Source organism: Oncorhynchus masou, unplaced genomic scaffold (genome assembly GCF_036934945.1).
Source record: "Oncorhynchus masou masou isolate Uvic2021 unplaced genomic scaffold, UVic_Omas_1.1 unplaced_scaffold_497, whole genome shotgun sequence".
Lineage (NCBI taxonomy): Eukaryota > Metazoa > Chordata > Actinopteri > Salmoniformes > Salmonidae > Oncorhynchus > Oncorhynchus masou.
In genome coordinates this window covers 115,232-136,137 of record NW_027011368.1, presented here as the reverse complement: position 1 = coordinate 136,137, position 20,906 = coordinate 115,232, and the positions used below count along the sequence as shown (strand labels likewise).

General features: G+C 42.9%; 1 protein-coding gene across 1 annotated transcript; it reads right to left on the bottom strand.

Moving 5' to 3' along the window:
• Positions 1-2,021: 2,021 nt before the first annotated feature.
• Positions 2,022-5,887, bottom strand: LOC135535675 (G-protein coupled receptor 183-like). Its single transcript, XM_064962118.1, has 5 exons — positions 5,668-5,887; positions 4,969-5,144; positions 3,383-3,568; positions 2,931-3,131; positions 2,022-2,228 (listed from the first exon to the last, which is right to left on the bottom strand). The coding sequence occupies exons 1-5, from the start codon at positions 5,885-5,887 to the stop codon at positions 2,022-2,024; spliced, it is 990 nt and encodes a 329-aa protein (XP_064818190.1).
• Between the last annotated feature and the right edge of the window lie 15,019 nt (positions 5,888-20,906).

The following is a 20,906-nucleotide window of genomic DNA, read 5'->3' as shown; positions in this document are numbered from 1 at the left end:
AACATCATCTGGTTCTCCTCTCCATCATAACAGACTAATGATCTGGTTCTCCTCCATCATAACAGACTAATGATCTGGTTCTCCTCTCCATCATAACAGACTAATGATCTGGTTCTCCTCTCCATCATAACAGACTAAACATCATCTGGTTCTCCTCTCCATCATAATAGACTAAACATCATCTGGTTCTCCTCTCCATCATAACAGACTAATGATCTGGTTCTCCTCTCCATCATAACAGACTAAATATCATCTGGTTCTCCTCTCCATCATAACAGACTAATCATCTGGTTCTCCTCTCCATCATAACAGACTAATGATCTGGTTCTCCTCTCCATCATAACATTCTAAACATCATCTGGTTCTCCTCTCCATCATAACACACTAAATATCATCTGGTTCTCCTCCATCATAACAGACTAATGATCTGGTTCTCCTCTCCATCATAACAGACTAATGATCTGGTTCTCCTCTCCATCCTAACAGACTAATGATCTGGTTCTCCTCTCCATCATAACAGACTAATGATCTGGTTCTCCTCTCCATCATAACAGACTAAATATCATCTGGTTCTCCTCTCCATCATAACAGACTAATGATCTGGTTCTCCTCTCCATCATAACAGACTAATGATCTGGTTCTCCTCTCCATCATAACAGACTAATGATCTGGTTCTCCTCTCCATCATAACAGACTAATGATCTGGTTCTCCTCTCCATCATAACACACTAAACACCATCTGGTTCTCCTCTCCATCATAACAGACTAATGATCTGGTTCTCCTCTCCATCATAACATACTAAACATCATCTGGTTCTCCTCTCCATCATAACAGACTAATGATCTGGTTCTCCTCTCCATCATAACAGACTAATAATCTGGTTCTCCTCTCCATCATAACAGACTAAACATCATCTGGTTCTCCTCTCCATCATAACACACTAAACATCATCTGGTTCTCCTCTCCATCATAACAGACTAATGATCTGGTTCTCCTCTCCATCATAACAGACTAATGATCTGGTTCTCCTCTCCATCATAACAGACTAATGATCTGGTTCTCCTCTCCATCATAACAGACTAATGATCTGGTTCTCCTCTCCATCATAATAGACTAATGATCTGGTTCTCCTCTCCATCATAACAGACTAATGATCTGGTTCTCCTCCATCATAACAGACTAATGATCTGGTTCTCCTCTCCATCATAACAGACTAATGATCTGGTTCTCCTCTCCATCATAACAGACTAATGATCTGGTTCTCCTCTCCATCATAACAGACTAAACATCATCTGGTTCTCCTCTCCATCATAACAGACTAAACATCATCTGGTTCTCCTCTCCATCATAACAGACTAAATATCATCTGGTTCTCCTCTCCATCATAACAGACTAATGATCTGGTTCTCCTCTCCATCATAACAGACTAATGATCTGGTTCTCCTCTCCATCATAACATTCTAAACATCATCTGGTTCTCCTCTCCATCATAACACACTAAATATCATCTGGTTCTCCTCCATCATAACAGACTAATGATCTGGTTCTCCTCTCCATCATAACAGACTAATGATCTGGTTCTCCTCTCCATAATAACATATCATCATTATACATTTCTAAGAAAACTGGAAAACAAAAGACTGGAAAAATAACTGTTTATAAGAGCTTTATTACGTATGTATTTATCTCCAAATGATTCACACAAAACAAATCTTGAGTATTTTACAGGTGTGACATGTAGTTCTCATGTTGTACACATTATGTCGTCTCAGTCCTAACGTAATAGTTCCAGGAAGTGAGAGAGAGATTTGAAGGACATATGAAGATGTTTTGTTGTTTCTCCTTAACCTATACCATATACAGGATATATATTAGCTATGTGGAATGTAAGCAAATTACTTTCATCCATTGTTTCCTGGCCATTCATTTTATTCCATCGTCCAGTTGATACATTTATAACAACTGTATTTTGAGAACCTATCACTTAATTTCACAAGAAACGTTGATGCCCGTTCATCATTCAGGCAGGCGAGATGGTCTCCACCTTCACCTCCTTGTCCTTCACCTTGGAGGAGGAGGAGCCCCACTTGTTCCAGGACTCAGGGAGGAAAGGGATCTTCTCCAGTCGAGAGAGGTAGATGATGGGCTGGATACTACTGCTGATGTTGACGAAGGCGTACCCCACCGGCTGCACCAGGCAGCGGAACGTGTCCGGAGGGTAGTGGTCCTGGAAGGGGATATCAGAACAACATAACAGGGTTGTATCTTTGTTCATCTGGCAACATCACAGAGGACAGTGCTACTGTAGGGTTGCAACGCTCTGGTGACTTTCCCAACATTCACAGGTTTTTTCAGAAATCCTTGTTGCGAGTATTCTGGGTTTCCTGTTTAATTCCCTTCCTATTCTGGGAAACTTTCAACCAGGATTTCTAGCAAACGTGGGATTTTGGGGGGAAAGTTACTGGAACTGTTCAGACCTGTAGACAAGCCATCGAGGAATGTGTCTTTATATATATCAGGCATCATTAAGGACAAGAAATAGAATCACTAGAACGGGAGTCCTCATTCAAGTCAATGGGTCAATGAGTCAATGGGAGTCAAGTCAATGAGTCAATGGGAGTCAAGTCAATGGGTCAATGAGTCAATGGGAGTCAAGTCAATGGGAGCCAAGTCAATGGGTAAGTGATTCAATGGGAGTCAATGTGAGTCAAGTCAATGGGTCAATGAGTCAATGGGAGTCAAGTCAATGGGTCAATGAGTCAATGGGAGTCAAGTCAATGGGTCTGTGATTCAATGGAAGTCAATGTGAGTCAAGTCAATGGGTCAATGAGTCAATAGGAGTCAAGTCAATGGGTCAATGGGAGAAGTCAGTGGGTCTGTGATTCTATCTATCTATTTCGATGGACAATGCCCCCACGCAGGTCATCACCTCAAAAGGGAACAGAGCCACCGGAGGCAAGTAGTTGAACACGATGATGGACAGGACCGACATCACCATCTTGAAGGCTTTCTTCTTCATGGGGTGCATGTCGTCCTTCCCAGAGCCACTGGACCTCTTCAGGGCCACCAGGATGGCCCCGTTACACAACACCATCCAGCCAAACGTTGCCAGGATCGTCCCTGTGAAGACCTGAGGGTAGCAGAAGTGGACATTTATCAAAGAAATATGTAAATGCACCTTTTTGGCCGTGTTTTTATTTCGTGTTTTTACCTTTAACTTTTTGTTTTAGTTGTTTTTATTCATTTATTTACGTTATTTATTTATTATGTTATACTGTGAAGTGCATTGTATTGCTACTTTTGTCCAATATGTGCTCTACAATAAAGTGGGATTGATTGATTAATCTATTGATTGAGTGATTGATTGATCTATGGACTGACCTTCTCGAAGTTGTGCAGGCCCCCGATGGTCTTGGCGGAGGCATAGGTGAAGGTGAGCCCCAGGACCACCGCCGAGAGAGACACCCTGTACTTGGTGTCCTTCAGCTGGCCGTAGGATAGAGGGAAGAGGACCGCCACAAACCGATCCAAACAGATACAGGACAGGAACAGAGGACCGCTGGTGTCCTGGATGAGAAGTAAGTGGAGAAAAAGGAAGATGAGAAGGAGGGGGAGGAGGGGGAGGAGGAGAAGGAGAATAGGAAGGAGGAGGAGGAAGAGAATAGGAAGGAGGAAGAGGTGGAGGAGGAGGAGAATAGGAAGGAGGACAAGGAGTTGGAGGAAGAGGAAGAGGAGGATGAGAATAGGAAGGAGGATAAGGAGGTGGAGGAGGAGAATAGGAAGGAGGAGGAGGAGGTGGAGGAAGAGGAGGATGAGAATAGGAAGGAGGAGAAGGAGGTGGAGGAGGAGAATAGGAAGGAGGACAAGGAGTTGGAGGAAGAGGAAGAGGAGGATGAGAATAGGAAGGAGGATAAGGAGGTGGAGGAGGAGAATAGGAAGGAGGAGGAGGAGGTGGAGGAAGAGGAGGATGAGAATAGGAAGGAGGAGAAGGAGGTGGAGGAGGAGAATAGGAAGGAGGAGAAGGAGGTGGAGGAGGAGAATAGGAAGGAGGTGGAGGAAGAGGAGGAGGAGGTGGAGAAAAACAATTTTACTTATTGTCAAATGTCACAGATGAGATGTTACGTACAAGATAGTGGCCCCCCTATTCCCTATATAGTGCACTACATTTGACCAGAGCCCAACGAGCACTATGAAAGGAATTGAGTGTCATTTTGGATGTAACCTCTACAACATATGTTCCCAACATAGTGCACTTATTTTGACCAGGGCCCATATTGGTGTCTATAGGGGTGTCCATAGGGGTGTCTATAGGGGTGTCCATAGGGGTGTCCATAGGGGTGTCCATAGGGGTGTCTATAGGGGTGTCCATAGGGGTGTCTATATGGGTGTCTATAGGGGTGTCCATAGGGATGTCCATATTGGTGTCCATAAGGGTGTCCATAGGGGTGTCCATAGGGGTGTCTATAGGGGTGTCTATAGGGGTGTCCATAGGGGTGTCCATATTGCTGTCCATAGGGGTGTCTATAGGGGTGTCCATAGGGGTGTCCATAGGGGTGTCTATAGGGGTGTCTATAGGGGTGTCCATAGGGGTGTCTATAGGGGTGTCCATAGGGGTGTCTATAGGGGTGTCCATAGGGGTGTCCATGGGGGTGTCTATAGTGGTGTCCATGGGGGTGTCTATAGGGGTGTCTATAGGGGTGTCTATAGGGGTGTCCATAGGGGTGTCCATAGGGGTGTCCATAGGGGTGTCTATAGTGGTGTCCATGGGGGTGTCTATAGGGGTGTCTATAGGGGTGTCCATAAGGGTGTGAATAGGGGTGTCTGTAGGGGTGTCTATAGGGGTGTCCATAAGGGTGTCCATAGGGTTCTGGTCAAAAGTAGTATGCTATGTAACAGGGTACAATTTCAGACGCTGAAATTCCAAATTCCAGAATCACTAAATTCTCCGTTATCCTATAGCCCTGCACCTTGACGCCGAAGGAGAACATGAGAGCAGACCAGATATCCTTGCTGTGCCAGTAGTAGATGTTCAGATAGCTGAAGGGGACCATGATGCCAAAGTAAGCGTCCATGAAGGCCAGACAGCCCAGGAAGATGTCTGAGGAGGACGGCTCCTTACGGTTACGGACCAGAATCACCATGACTACCACAAGGCAAGACAACAATGTTATTAGCTAGTTTCATAGTCCATCAGAGACAGGAATGATTATGTTTTTCTCTGCTCCCGACACCCAAAATATAAACACACTGGAAGGAGTATAGGGTCAGGGGTCAATACCCTGGAGATATGTAAATATAAACACACTGGAAGGAGTATAGGGTCAGGGGTCAATACCCTGGAGATATGTAAATATAAACACACTGGAAGGAGTATAGGGTCAGGGGTCAATACCCTGGAGATATGTAAATATAAGCACACTGGAAGGAGTATAGGGTCAGGGGTCAACACCCTGGAATTATGTAAATATAAGTACACCGGAAGTAGTTTAGGGTCAGGGGTCAATAACCTGGAATTATGTAAATATAAACACACTGGAAGGAGTATAGGGTCAAGGGTCAATACCCTGGAAAGACTCAAAGGTACAAGATAGTTCCTGTGATTGGAATCAGCAACCTTACGGCTCCTGGTGGACTGCTCTTACCTCTGTAACCTCTGGCCTACCTACCTAAGATGTTGGCGGGGAGTCCCAGGAACACGTTGAAGGTCTGAACAGACAGGTCGAAGAGGATCCCTGACACATTCTCCTCGCACCCATGAAACACACTGAAGGGTTTGACCGTAGCGTTGGTCATGAGGTCAGTAACAGCGCTGTAGTTCATGGGGTTGAGAGCAGTGGGGAGGCTGCTGGTGTAGAGTGATGAATATAGGGTGAGAGGATCCTCCATGGTTTACTTTACACGCCGCAGAGGTCAGAGGTCAGAGGTCAGATTAAACGAGACTGATGGAGATAAAATAAAAAAAAGATGAATACAAAGTGGGGGAAAAAAGCGATTCAAAGATAAACAGACACTTATTAATGAATGTATTTATGAATTGATCTAGTCTGTACATAATACATTATTACTAAGGGTTCAATTGGACAGGTGCGGTGGGCAACCATGGTCTGTCACTAATAGATATACAGTATGGCAGTTAGAAGTAAACCGGCATGAATAATCAACGTAATGCATAAATTATCCAGCAAATGTCCGTAGTAAAATCTCATTTAGATGATTGCATATATGTTAATCTCTAAAGTCCTAGTTTAACCTTATAGTGGGGAACTGACCCACAACTAATGAATTAAGCATCACTAAGCATGCTTCCATTTGCCAATGTTTTCATGTCAAATATATCTGTATATATAGTCCCCTTTAACATCATGGTGTGGCACCTTATTCCATGCTTTTAAAGGCCCAGAGCAGTCAAAATTCAGCTTTTTCTGTGTTTTTGTAAAAGTGTGAAAAGATGTATTAGTGTTATTTTCTATTAGTTGCTGGTAGAAAATATAATCTACCTACTAATCAGCAGGTTTTGGGGAGAGTTTCAGCTTGACCGGTGACATCATCCAGGCGGTATACGTTGTAATAGACCGGTGACATCACCAGGCGGTATACGTTGTAATAGACCGGTGACATCACCAGGCGGTATACGTTGTAATAGACCGGTGACATCATCCAGGCGGTATACGTTGTAATAGACCGGTGACATCACCAGGCGGTATACGTTGTATTAGACCGGTGACATCATCAGGCGGTATACGTTGTAATAGACCGGTGACATCATCCAGGCGGTATACGTTGTAATAGACCGGTGACATCACCAGGCGGTATACGTTGAAATAGACCGGTGACATCACCAGGCGGTATACGTTGTAATAGACCGGTGACATCACCAGGCGGTATACGTTGTAATAGACCGGTGACATCACCAGGCGGTATACGTTGTAATAGACCGGTGACATCACCAGGCGGTATACGTTGAAATAGACCGGTGACATCACCAGGCGGTATACGTTGTAATAGACCGGTGACATCACCAGGCGGTATACGTTGTAATAGACCGGTGACAAAGAGAGTTCCAAACCTCATTCAGACTCCCAGACAGTCCAAAAAAATGTATTGCTTGAATTTTTTGTTGTTGTGGCTAAAAAGCAAATGTTGTAAATTTATGACCAATATTAATGTAAAACTATCACAGTAAGGTAGTTGTTACTCAGAAATGATTTGATATCGAGATAAAAACGGCTGCATTGGACCTTTAAAGGACCAACCCGGAGTAGATCCCTCCCTTTTTTTGAGCCGTTAAATGAATGATATTTAGTCGTTGATTCTTGCAGAATAAAATGTATAAATTCCTCATGAGCTTAGTTCAGCTGTCATTCCCCATCAGAACCCAAAATATAACTTGTTTTTAATACAATGTTTGTAAACAAAGTAAATGTAAACAAAACACTGTGTAGCCTCCAAACACGGTTAAAACTATAATGTTGATATCATGGATGGTCAGTCCTTGTACCCATAGCTCTGTCTGTGAATTTGAGAGTGGCTATATTTCTCAAACCCCATCCCTCACCTGTTAACCAAATGGCCAAGTGGCTGGATAACACTTTGTTATAGTTTCAACTGCGGTCTGACCCTTTAACGGAAAGTTCCTTCCCAGCGAGTGTTCTCATAATTAAAAATAAAATAAAATAAAATTTTATTTGTCACATACACATGGTTAGTAGATGTTAATGTGAGTGTAACGAAATGCTTGTGCTTCTAGTTCCGACAATGCAGTAATAACCAACAAGTAATCTATCTAACAATTCCAAAACTACTGTCTTATACAGTGTAAGGGGATAAAGAATATGTACATAAGGATATATGAATGAGTGATGGTACAGAGCAGCATAGGCAAGATACAGTAGATGGTATCAAGTACAGTATATACATATGAGATGAGTATGTAAACAAAGTGGCATAGTTAAAGTGGCTAGTGATACATGTATTACATAAAGATGCAGTAGATTATATAGAGTACAGTATATACATATGAGATGAGTATGTAAACAAAGTGGCACAGTTAAAGTGGCTAGTGATACATGTATTACATAAAGGTGCGGTAGATGATATAGAGTAAAGTATATACGTATACATATGAGATGAATAATGTAGGGTATGTAAACAATTAAGCCAAAGAGTCTCAGCTGAGCTGCAGTACGTGTGGAGCTCTGTGTCACGATCCTCTCCAGTCACACAGACAGCTGATAAACAGCACACAGGCCTCCCTGCAGGCTATTGTTCTGTTATTCTGGCTCTACCAAGGAGCCCTCTGTGGAACTGACAGTGTCCGATGTGACGCTAGAACACTTTAGAGAGCTGAAACGATGTGTAAACGGTGTGCACGGGGAATTGTTCTGTTATTCTGGCTCAATTAGGGACTACAGGGAACGTTTCTCTTTACCCAGAATGGATGATCTCTGGAGAGTTAAACTGTGTGCACAGGGAATACACCCTCGCCCGAGGACCACTGGGAGACGAGGACCGCCCCTATTGCACCTGGATAAAAGGACTTGCAGGTCTCCAACAGGTCTGGGGAAGGCAGTATTGATGCTACTCAAACAGGTCTGGGGAAGGCAGTATTGATGCTACTCCAACAGGTCTGGGGAAGGCATTATTGATGCTACTCCAACAGGTCTGGGGAAGGCATTATTGATGCTACTCCAACAGGTCTGGGGAAGGCAGTATCGATGCTACTCCAACAGGTCTGGGGAAGGCAGTATTGATGCCACTCCAACAGGTCTGGGGAAGGCAGTATTGATGCTACTCCAACAGGTCTGGGGAAGGCAGTATTGATGCTACTCCAACAGGTCTGGGGAAGGCAGTATTGATGCCACTCCAACAGGTCTGGGGAAGGCATTATTGATGCTACTCCAACAGGTCTGGGGAAGGCAGTATCGATGCTACTCCAACAGGTCTGGGGAAGGCAGTATTGATGCCACTCCAACAGGTCTGGGGAAGGCAGTATTGATGCTACTCCAACAGGTCTGGGGAAGGCAGTATTGATGCTACTCCAACAGGTCTGGGGAAGGCAGTATTGATGCCACTCCAACAGGTCTGGGGAAGGCAGTAGCGATGCTACTCCAACAGGCCTGGGGAAGGCAGTAGCGATGCTACTCCAACAGGTCTGGGGAAGGCAGTATTGATGCCACTCCAACAGGTCTGGGGAAGGCAGTATTGATGCTACTCCAACAGGTCTGGGGAAGGCAGTATCGATGCTACTCCAACAGGTCGATGCTGCTGTATCTTAGCCATCCACTACACACATATCTTTGATGTATCTTTTGCTGTAAAGTCCATATAAACAGTACCAGGCTCTTCATCTTTGACAACATGCTGTAAAGTCCATATAAACAGCACCAGGCTCTTCATCTTTGACAACATGCTGTAAAGTCCATAGTAACAGTACCAGGCTCTTCATCTTTGACAACATGCTGTAAAGTCCATAGTAACAGTACCAGGCTCTTCATCTTTGACAATATGCTGTAAAGTCCATATAAACAGCACCAGGCTCTTCTTCTTTGACAACATGCTGTAAAGTCCATAGTAACAGCACCAGGCTCTTCATCTTTGACAACATGCTGTAAAGTCCATATAAACAGCACCAGGCTCTTCATCTTTGACAACATGCTGTAAAGTCCATATAAACAGTACCAGGCTCTTCATCTTTGACAACATGCTGTAAAGTCCATATAAACAGCACCAGGCTCTTCATCTTTGACAACCTGCTGTAAAGTCCATAGTAACAGCACCAGGCTCTTCATCTTTGACAACATGCTGTAAAGTCCATATAAACAGCACCAGGCTCTTCATCTTTGACAACATGCTGTAAAGTCCATAGTAACAGTACCATGCTCTTCATCTTTGACAACATGCTGTAGGCCTCACAGCTCAGCTTGTCCTTCCCCTTTCGTCTCCCAGGCAGAAGCATTATGCATCTAATTTGTTTCAAGGAGGCACTTACAGCCAAATGTAATATCTGTTCACTTCTGTGTCGAAGAAAGCGATGGGTATATTTCTATCCAACATATGGCATGAGCCCCCTTCATATTCAATGGGCGTAACACCTGTGCTTTGCTCCCTGAATGGAGCCATTTCAGTGCCAATAGAAATTGTATTTGAATTCCACAATTTTGAATTTGTATTAAGATGTTGAAATTTCATTTAATCTTTTAGAATTTGTAATGCGTACATTGAATCATTGAATTCATCAAATTATTATCATCAAACATATTTCACGTTTAAAAACCCGAATTGAATTAATATTGCATTCAGTTTTAAAATTCAATGTATTTGAATATTTAAGTTCAATAATTATAAATTCAGTTTCAATATAGTAGATATTCCATTCATTGTCCGTGTATCAAATTTGCAAACCATCATTTCAAGTGGATCAGCGTTTCATATATTCAACTTCTCAGATGAATTCTGATTCAGTTTTCAAATTCAGTTCTTTAAATTCAGATTCAAAACCAGAGACAACATCCTGGTCCTTTGCCAACCAGGAAACGTGGAGGAGAACAGATAGAATCAAACACTGTGGTCAACAGAAAATGTTGGCGTTTTGAATTTGAATGTAGCATTGAAACCAGCTTGGCCATTGGCTAATATAACCCCATTCCTGAAAGCAAAGACTTTATGGAGATCACATAGAGGTCCTCTACCTTTCCTGGTTGGCAAAGTACCAGGATGTTGTCTCTGGTTTTGGATCTGAATTTGAAAACTGAATCAGAATGCATCTGAGAAGCTGAATATATGAAACGTTGATTAGTTGTTGTTAGTAATTGTTAGTAATTGTTGATACAGTGCCTAAATGTTTCACGTCAGCAGTCAAGTTGTCAAGGTTCTGGACTTTTAAGAAGAAATGTGTTATAATGATGCAAATTGCACTTATTATTAAATTAAAATCGCTTGACTGTTGACATGCAAATCATTTTGGGACTGTATCAACAGTGGACTTATGAGAACAAAATAGATAGTTTGAGTGATATTGCCCTTCAAAACATAAACAAATATTACATTCAAATTCAATACCTTAATAACCCAAATTCAAAATGATTAAATTCTGTCACTGAAATGGCTCCCTATCCCTGTCTCAGTCCCTTATAGGCACCTACTCTGTGTACAGAGATGTTTCAGCAATGGCTCCCTATCCCTGTCTCAGTCCCTTATAGGCACCTACTCTGTGTACAGAGATGTTTCAGCAATGGCTCCCTATCCCTGTCTCAGTCCCTTATAGGCACCTACTCTGTGTACAGAGATGTTTCAGCAATGGCTCCCTATTCCTGTCTCAGTCCCTTATAGGCACCTACTCTGTGTACAGAGATGTTTCAGCAATGGCTCCCTATCCCTGTCTCAGTCCCTTATAGGCACCTACTCTGTGTACAGAGATGTTTCAGCAATGGCTCCCTATTCCTGTCTCAGTCCCTTATAGGCACCTACTCTGTGTACAGAGATGTTTCAGCAATGGCTCCCTATCCCTGTCTCAGTCCCTTATAGGCACCTACTCTGTGTACAGAGATGTTTCAGCAATGGCTCCCTATCCCTGTCTCAGTCCCTTATAGGCACCTACTCTGTGACAGAGATGTTTCAGCAATGGCTCCCTATCCCTGTCTCAGTCCCTTATAGGCACCTACTCTGTGTACAGAGATGTTTCAGCAATGGCTCCCTATCCCTGTCTCAGTCCCTTATAGGCACCTACTCTGTGACAGAGATGTTTCAGCAAACCACATGAGGTGTGTTGTGAATTGCCTCACCTGAGACCTGAAGACGTATGTACCCCCCCTCTCTCTGCCCCCCCCAGGGCAGAACCTCTCCAGTGGGACCACTCAGTCAGATGAACACACGGAGGGGAGAGGCTGTTTGTCACACCGACTCCCTAGAGAAGCCAGGCTTTAATCAATTCTCTTTTTCATCCTCCAGTCATAACAACCGTTTAACAGTACGGCTGACGGGTAGAAGGGTTTGGTTCGGAAGCAGCGACTAAATATCCCAAAATTACAAGTCGTGTGTAACAACTGGTTCTGTTGAATAGAAACGTCATTTAGAACAAATGTTTAAATCTAATTTGTACACGAGTCAAATAGAATGGATGAGTTAAATGATAATATACCGTGGTAACTTTCTCCTGACTTATGGGAAATAAAAGAGTAGATGATTTACCATCTATTCTTTAAGGGGCAATCAGCCGTTGCTACATCCATATTTTTGGGACTAAATGAATAATATATACCCATATATTGTTGAGGAATATAACTTATTTAATGCCTCATGAGCTGAGTTCAACAGTCGCACCCCATCAGAACCCCAAACATATCTTCTTTTACTCCAATGTTTTGTAGACAAAGTGAATGTAAACAAACTCAAAACCTGGTTTTAAAACGAACAAATGTTGATTTCATGGATGTTTAGTCCTTGCTTCCATAGCAGTGTGTCCGTAACGGAGATGTTTAGTCCTTGCTTCCATAGCAGTGTGTCCGTAACGGAGAGTGGTTACAGCCCCCACAACCCTTCAGCTTTTTACCGAAAACAACTCTTTGTTGATGTTTTTAACTGCTGATTGCATTAGGGCTCTCTTCATTCTGTATTACTGAAACATTTCAGATCACCTTTACATTTATATTGCAGCGTTTACTGTGAATGCATCTTTAGGGCTCTCTTCATTCTGTATGACTGAAACATTTCAGATCACCTTTACATTTATATTGCAGCGTTTACTGTGAATGCAGTCCCGGCTAACAGGACCCACCAGAACATCACATGTCGATCAAGCTGTAAAGCTGAACGTCTGCGTTACGGATTGAATAGAGCCCTTTTAACGTCCGCTGTTAACCCACAGCATCCAAATGAACATACCCCATCAAGGTGCAGAGCATTCAGTGAGATATCCTCTCTACTCTCACCGTACATATCCGACTCTGACATCATCATCTCAACTGGAATTACAGTGAGATACTTTTATTGATCCATTTTTAGTTGATCAATACATTCATATCAAACCGTCTGGACACCCTACTGCTGTAGTGTACTGGTGTAGTATACAGGTGTAGTGTACAGGTGTAGTGTACAGGTGTAGTGTACTGCTGACTGTTATTATTGTCTTTCCGATGTGTTCAGTAAAATATCCCTCGGTTACCAGCCTGTATCGATTATCAAACGGCATCGATCATTTACACTCAATTCGTTGTGTGCGTTGATTCCACACCTTCCATACAAAACCCAGTAGCACCATTAACACATGATTTTGTATCAGGGATTTGATCAAGTGGAATCTGCAGACAACTTACCGAAGAGAAGGTGATGTCCTTCAGAGTTGATCTATATCCTCCAAGTGTGAAATAATATCATCCAGGATCTATCTGAATGGGAGAAGAGTTTGATTTATACACATGATCTGAAGCCCGAGGGACTGTGGACAACAGGGGAGGAGGGGGGGGGGGATCTCCCAGAGGATGTGAACCCCATGGGGACAGACAGGTGTATGACGTGCAGCGAAGCTCAGGTGTTTGTTCACCAGCGGCTCTGGAGTCTTCAACTCAATGCTTCACCAGCAAATGGGGACAGACAGGTGTAGTATACAGGTGTAGTGTATAGGTGTAGTGTACAGGTGCAGTGTACAGGTGTAGCGTACAGGTGTAGTGTACAGGTGTAGTGTACAAGTGTAGTGTACAGGTATAGTGTACAGGTGTAGTGTACAGGTGTAGTGTATAGGTGTAGTGTATAGGTGTAATGTATAGGTGTAGTGTACAGGTGTAGTGTACAGGTGTAGTATACAGGTGTAGTGTATAGGTGTAGTGTATAGGTGTAGTGTATAGGTGTAGTGTACAGGTTAAGTGTAAAGGTGTAGTGTATAGGTATAGTGTATAGGTGTAGTATACAGGTGTAGTGTACAGGTGTGGAGTACAGGTGTAGTGTACAGGTGTAGTATACAGGTGTAGTGTACAGGTGTAGAGTACAGGTGTAGTGTACAGGTGTAGAGTACAGGTGTAGTGTACAGGTGTAGTATACAGGTGTAGTGTACAGGTGTAGTATACAGGTGTAGTATACATGTGTAGGGTACAGGTGTAGTGTATGGATATAGTATACAGGTGTAGTGTACAGGTGTAGTGTACAGGTGTAGTGTACAGGTGTAGAGTACAGGTGGAGTGTACATGTGTAGTGTACAGGTGTAGTGTACAGGTGTAGTGTATAGGTGTAGTGTACAGGTGTAGAGTACAGGTGGAGTGTACATGTGTAGTGTACAGGTGTAGAGTACAGGTAGAGTGTACAGGTGTAGTGTACAGGTGTAGTGTACAGGTGTAGTGTACATGTGTAGTGTACAGGTGTAGTGTACAGGTATAGTGTACAGGTGTAGTGTACAGGTATAGTGTACAGGTGTAGTGTACAGGTGTAGTGTACAGGTATAGTGTACAAGTGTAGTGTACAGGTGTAGTGTACAGGTATAGTGTACAGGTATAGTCTACAGGTATAGTGTACAGGTGTAGTGTACAGGTGTAGTGTACAGGTATAGTGTACAGGTGTAGTGTACATGTATAATGTACAGGTATAGTGTATAGGTATAGTGTACAGGTGTAGTGTACAGGTATAGTGTACAGGTGTAGTGTACATGTATAATGTACAGGTATAGTGTATAGGTGTAGTATACAGGAGTTGTGTACAGGTGTAGTATACAGGTGTAGTGTACAGGTGTAGAGTACAGGTGTAGTGTACAGGTGTAGTGTACAGGTGTAGTATACAGGTGTAGTGCACAGGTGTAGTATACAGTTGTAGTGTACAGGTGTAGTATACAGGTGTAGTGTACAGGTGTAGTGTACATGTGTAGTGTACAGGTGTAAGGTACAGGTGTAGTATACAGGTGTAGTGTACAGGTGTAGAGTACAGGTGTAGTGTACAGGTGTAGTATACAGGTGTAGCGTACAGGTGTTGAGTACAGGTGTAGTGTACAGGTGTAGTATACAGGTGTAGTGCATAGGTGTAGTGTATAGGTGTAGTTTACAGGTGTAGTGTACAGGTGCAGTATACATGTGTAGAGTATAGGTGTAGTGTATAAGTGTAGTATATAGGTCTAGTGTACAGGTGTAGTGTACAGGTGTAGTGTACTGGTGTAGTATACATGTGTAGTGTACAGGTGTAGTATACATGTGTAGTGTACAGGTGTAGTATACAGGTGTAGTGTACAGGTGTAGTGTTCAGGTCTAGTGTACAGGTGTAGTGTACAGGTGTAGTGTACAGGTGTAGTGTACAGGTGTAGTGTACAGGTTTAGTTTACAGGTGTAGTGTACAGGTGTAGTGTACATGTGTAGTGTACAGGTATAGTGAATAGGTGTAGTGTACAGGTATATTATACATGTATAGTATACAGGTGTAGTGTACAGGTGTAGTGTACAGGTGTAGTGTACATGTGTAGTGTACATGTGTAGTGTACAGGTGTAGTATACAGGTGTAGTGTACAGGTGTAGAGTACAGGTGTAGTGTACAGGTCTAGTGTACAGGTGTAGTGTACAGGTGTAGTGTACAGGTGTAGTATACATGTGTAGTGTACAGGTGAGGAATACAGGTGTAGTGTACAGGTGTAGTGTACAGGTCTAGTGTACAGGTGTAGTGTACAGGTGTAGTATACAGGTGTAGTATACATGTGTAGTGTACAGGTGTAGTATACAGGTGTAGTGTACAGGTGTAGTGTACAGGTCTAGTGTACAGGTGTAGTGTACAGGTGTAGTGTACAGGTGTAGTATACATGTGTAGTGTACAGGTGTAGTATACAGGTGTAGTGTACAGGTGTAGTGTACAGGTCTAGTGTACAGGTGTAGTGTACAGGTGTAGTGTACAGGTGTAGTATACATGTGTAGTGTACAGGTGTAGTATACAGGTGTAGTATACAGGTGTAGTGTACAGGTGTAGTGTACAGGTCTAGTGTACAGGTGTAGTGTACAGGTGTAGTGTACAGGTGTAGTATACATGTGTAGTGTACAGGTATAGTATACATGTGTAGTGTACAGGTGTAGTATACAGGTGTAGTGTACAGGTGTAGTATACATGTGTAGTGTACAGGTGTAGTGTACAGGTGTAGTGTACAGGTGTAGTATACAGGTGTAGTGTACAGGTGTAGTGTACAGGTGTAGTGTACAGGTGTAGTGTACAGGTGTAGTGTGCAGCTGTAGTGTACAGGTGTAGTATACATGTGTAGTGTACAGGTGTAGTATACAGGTGTAGTATACAGGTGTCGTGTACAGGTGTAGTGTACAGGTCTAGTGTACAGGTGTAGTGTACAGGTGTAGTGTACAGGTGTAGTATACATGTGTAGTGTACAGGTGTAGTATACATGTGTAGTGTACGGTTGTAGTGTACAGGTGTAGTATACATGTGTAGTGTACAGGTGTAGTGTACAGGTGTAGTATACAGGTGTAGTGTACAGGTGTAGTGTACAGGTCTAGTGTACAGGTGTAGTGTACAGGTGTAGTGTACAGGTGTAGTATACATGTGTAGTGTACAGGTGTAGTATACATGTGTAGTGTACGGTTGTAGTGTACAGGTGTAGTATACATGTGTAGTGTACAGGTGTAGTGTACAGGTGTAGTATACATGTGTAGTGTACAGGTGTAGTATACATGTGTAGTGTACAGGTGTAGTATACAGGTGTAGTGTACAGGTGTAGTATACAGGTGTAGTGTACAGGTGTAGTGTACAGGTGTAGTGTACAGGTGTAGTATACATGTGTAGTGTACAGGTGTAGTATACAGGTGTAGTATACAGGTGTAGTGTACAGGTGTAGTGTACAGGTCTAGTGTACAGGTGTAGTGTACAGGTGTAGTGTACAGGTGTAGTATACATGTGTAGTGTACAGGTGTAGTATACATGTGTAGTGTACGGTTGTAGTGTACAGGTGTAGTATACATGTGTAGTGTACAGGTGTAGTGTACAGGTGTAGTATACAGGTGTAGTGTACAGGTGTAGTGTACAGGTGTAGTGTACAGGTCTAGTGTACAGGTGTAGTGTACAGGTGTAGTGTACAGGTGTAGTATACATGTGTAGTGTACGGTTGTAGTGTACAGGTGTAGTATACATGTGTAGTGTACAGGTGTAGTGTACAGGTGTAGTATACATGTGTAGTGTAAAGGTGTAGTATACAGGTGTAGTATACATGTGTAGGGTACAGGTGTAGTGTATGGATATAGTATACAGGTGTAGTGTACAGGTGTAGTGTACAGGTGTAGTGTACAGGTGTAGAGTACAGGTGGAGTGTACATGTGTAGTGTACAGGTGTAGTGTACAGGTGTAGTGTATAGGTGTAGTGTACAGGTGTAGAGTACAGGTGGAGTGTACATGTGTAGTGTACAGGTGTAGAGTACAGGTAGAGTGTACAGGTGTAGTGTACAGGTGTAGTGTACAGGTGTAGTGTACATGTGTAGTGTACAGGTGTAGTGTACAGGTATAGTGTACAGGTGTAGTGTACAGGTATAGTGTACAGGTGTAGTGTACAGGTGTAGTGTACAGGTATAGTGTACAAGTGTAGTGTACAGGTGTAGTGTACAGGTATAGTGTACAGGTATAGTCTACAGGTATAGTGTACAGGTGTAGTGTACAGGTGTAGTGTACAGGTATAGTGTACAGGTGTAGTGTACATGTATAATGTACAGGTATAGTGTATAGGTATAGTGTACAGGTGTAGTGTACAGGTATAGTGTACAGGTGTAGTGTACATGTATAATGTACAGGTATAGTGTATAGGTGTAGTATACAGGAGTTGTGTACAGGTGTAGTATACAGGTGTAGTGTACAGGTGTAGAGTACAGGTGTAGTGTACAGGTGTAGTGTACAGGTGTAGTATACAGGTGTAGTGCACAGGTGTAGTATACAGTTGTAGTGTACAGGTGTAGTATACAGGTGTAGTGTACAGGTGTAGTGTACATGTGTAGTGTACAGGTGTAAGGTACAGGTGTAGTATACAGGTGTAGTGTACAGGTGTAGAGTACAGGTGTAGTGTACAGGTGTAGTATACAGGTGTAGCGTACAGGTGTTGAGTACAGGTGTAGTGTACAGGTGTAGTATACAGGTGTAGTGCATAGGTGTAGTGTATAGGTGTAGTTTACAGGTGTAGTGTACAGGTGCAGTATACATGTGTAGAGTATAGGTGTAGTGTATAAGTGTAGTATATAGGTCTAGTGTACAGGTGTAGTGTACAGGTGTAGTGTACTGGTGTAGTATACATGTGTAGTGTACAGGTGTAGTATACATGTGTAGTGTACAGGTGTAGTATACAGGTGTAGTGTACAGGTGTAGTGTTCAGGTCTAGTGTACAGGTGTAGTGTACAGGTGTAGTGTACAGGTGTAGTGTACAGGTGTAGTGTACAGGTTTAGTTTACAGGTGTAGTGTACAGGTGTAGTGTACATGTGTAGTGTACAGGTATAGTGAATAGGTGTAGTGTACAGGTATATTATACATGTATAGTATACAGGTGTAGTGTACAGGTGTAGTGTACAGGTGTAGTGTACATGTGTAGTGTACATGTGTAGTGTACAGGTGTAGTATACAGGTGTAGTGTACAGGTGTAGAGTACAGGTGTAGTGTACAGGTCTAGTGTACAGGTGTAGTGTACAGGTGTAGTGTACAGGTGTAGTATACATGTGTAGTGTACAGGTGAGGAATACAGGTGTAGTGTACAGGTGTAGTGTACAGGTCTAGTGTACAGGTGTAGTGTACAGGTGTAGTATACAGGTGTAGTATACATGTGTAGTGTACAGGTGTAGTATACAGGTGTAGTGTACAGGTGTAGTGTACAGGTCTAGTGTACAGGTGTAGTGTACAGGTGTAGTGTACAGGTGTAGTATACATGTGTAGTGTACAGGTGTAGTATACAGGTGTAGTGTACAGGTGTAGTGTACAGGTCTAGTGTACAGGTGTAGTGTACAGGTGTAGTGTACAGGTGTAGTATACATGTGTAGTGTACAGGTGTAGTATACAGGTGTAGTATACAGGTGTAGTGTACAGGTGTAGTGTACAGGTCTAGTGTACAGGTGTAGTGTACAGGTGTAGTGTACAGGTGTAGTATACATGTGTAGTGTACAGGTATAGTATACATGTGTAGTGTACAGGTGTAGTATACAGGTGTAGTGTACAGGTGTAGTATACATGTGTAGTGTACAGGTGTAGTGTACAGGTGTAGTGTACAGGTGTAGTATACAGGTGTAGTGTACAGGTGTAGTGTACAGGTGTAGTGTACAGGTGTAGTGTACAGGTGTAGTGTGCAGCTGTAGTGTACAGGTGTAGTATACATGTGTAGTGTACAGGTGTAGTATACAGGTGTAGTATACAGGTGTCGTGTACAGGTGTAGTGTACAGGTCTAGTGTACAGGTGTAGTGTACAGGTGTAGTGTACAGGTGTAGTATACATGTGTAGTGTACAGGTGTAGTATACATGTGTAGTGTACGGTTGTAGTGTACAGGTGTAGTATACATGTGTAGTGTACAGGTGTAGTGTACAGGTGTAGTATACAGGTGTAGTGTACAGGTGTAGTGTACAGGTCTAGTGTACAGGTGTAGTGTACAGGTGTAGTGTACAGGTGTAGTATACATGTGTAGTGTACAGGTGTAGTATACATGTGTAGTGTACGGTTGTAGTGTACAGGTGTAGTATACATGTGTAGTGTACAGGTGTAGTGTACAGGTGTAGTATACATGTGTAGTGTACAGGTGTAGTATACATGTGTAGTGTACAGGTGTAGTATACAGGTGTAGTGTACAGGTGTAGTATACAGGTGTAGTGTACAGGTGTAGTGTACAGGTGTAGTGTACAGGTGTAGTATACATGTGTAGTGTACAGGTGTAGTATACAGGTGTAGTATACAGGTGTAGTGTACAGGTGTAGTGTACAGGTCTAGTGTACAGGTGTAGTGTACAGGTGTAGTGTACAGGTGTAGTATACATGTGTAGTGTACAGGTGTAGTATACATGTGTAGTGTACGGTTGTAGTGTACAGGTGTAGTATACATGTGTAGTGTACAGGTGTAGTGTACAGGTGTAGTATACAGGTGTAGTGTACAGGTGTAGTGTACAGGTGTAGTGTACAGGTCTAGTGTACAGGTGTAGTGTACAGGTGTAGTGTACAGGTGTAGTGTACAGGTGTAGTATACATGTGTAGTGTACGGTTGTAGTGTACAGGTGTAGTATACATGTGTAGTGTACAGGTGTAGTGTACAGGTGTAGTATACATGTGTAGTGTAAAGGTGTAGTATACATGTGTAGTGTACAGGTGTAGTATACAGGTGTAGTGTACAGGTGTAGTATACAGGTATAGTGTACAGGTGTAGTGTACAGGTGTAGTGTACAGGTGTAGTATACAGGTGTAGTGTACAGGTGTAGTGTACAGGTTTTTGTTAGCCAGGGGCTCTCTTAGGAGTGGAGTCTCTTCAACTCTGTCCTCCATCAACAACAGGAGTACAGTCTTTACAATATGTTACAATTAGTATCACGATGTTACAAGGAGTATCAAGACCTTGAGGATGAAGTCAAATTCAATTCCTTTACATTGATTCTGTGTATATTTGTATCCTGACTGTTTCCCTGAACATGAAGACAAATTCAATTCCTTTACATTGATTCTGTGATAATTTGTTTCCTGATTGTTTTCCTGAATATGAGGCCTCTGATCTAAATGTTGACAATAGAAGGGTTGCTGCAACTGTTGATAACATGGAACCACTCTGATAAAGCCTCAGAACCAGGCTCTGATTTGACATCAAGTGACATGGTCCTGGTGAGGGTGGTCCTGGTGGGGGTGGTCCTGGTGGGGGTGGTCCTGGTGGGGGTGGTCCTGATGGGGGTGGTCCTGGTGGGGGTGGTCCTGGTGGGGGTGGTCCTGGAGGTGGTGGTCCTGGTGGGGGT

Coding starts and splice junctions, on each gene's coding strand:
- LOC135535675 (XM_064962118.1), bottom strand. CDS start 5,887: ATGGAGGATCCTCTCACCCTATATTCATCACTCTACACCAGCAGCCTC. Junction 3,132..3,382: donor GCCTGCACAACTTCGAGAAG/GTCAGTCCATAG, acceptor TGCTACCCTCAG/GTCTTCACAGGGACGATCCT. Junction 2,229..2,930: donor TGGCTCTGTTCCCTTTTGAG/GTGATGACCTGC, acceptor ATCCCCTTCCAG/GACCACTACCCTCCGGACAC.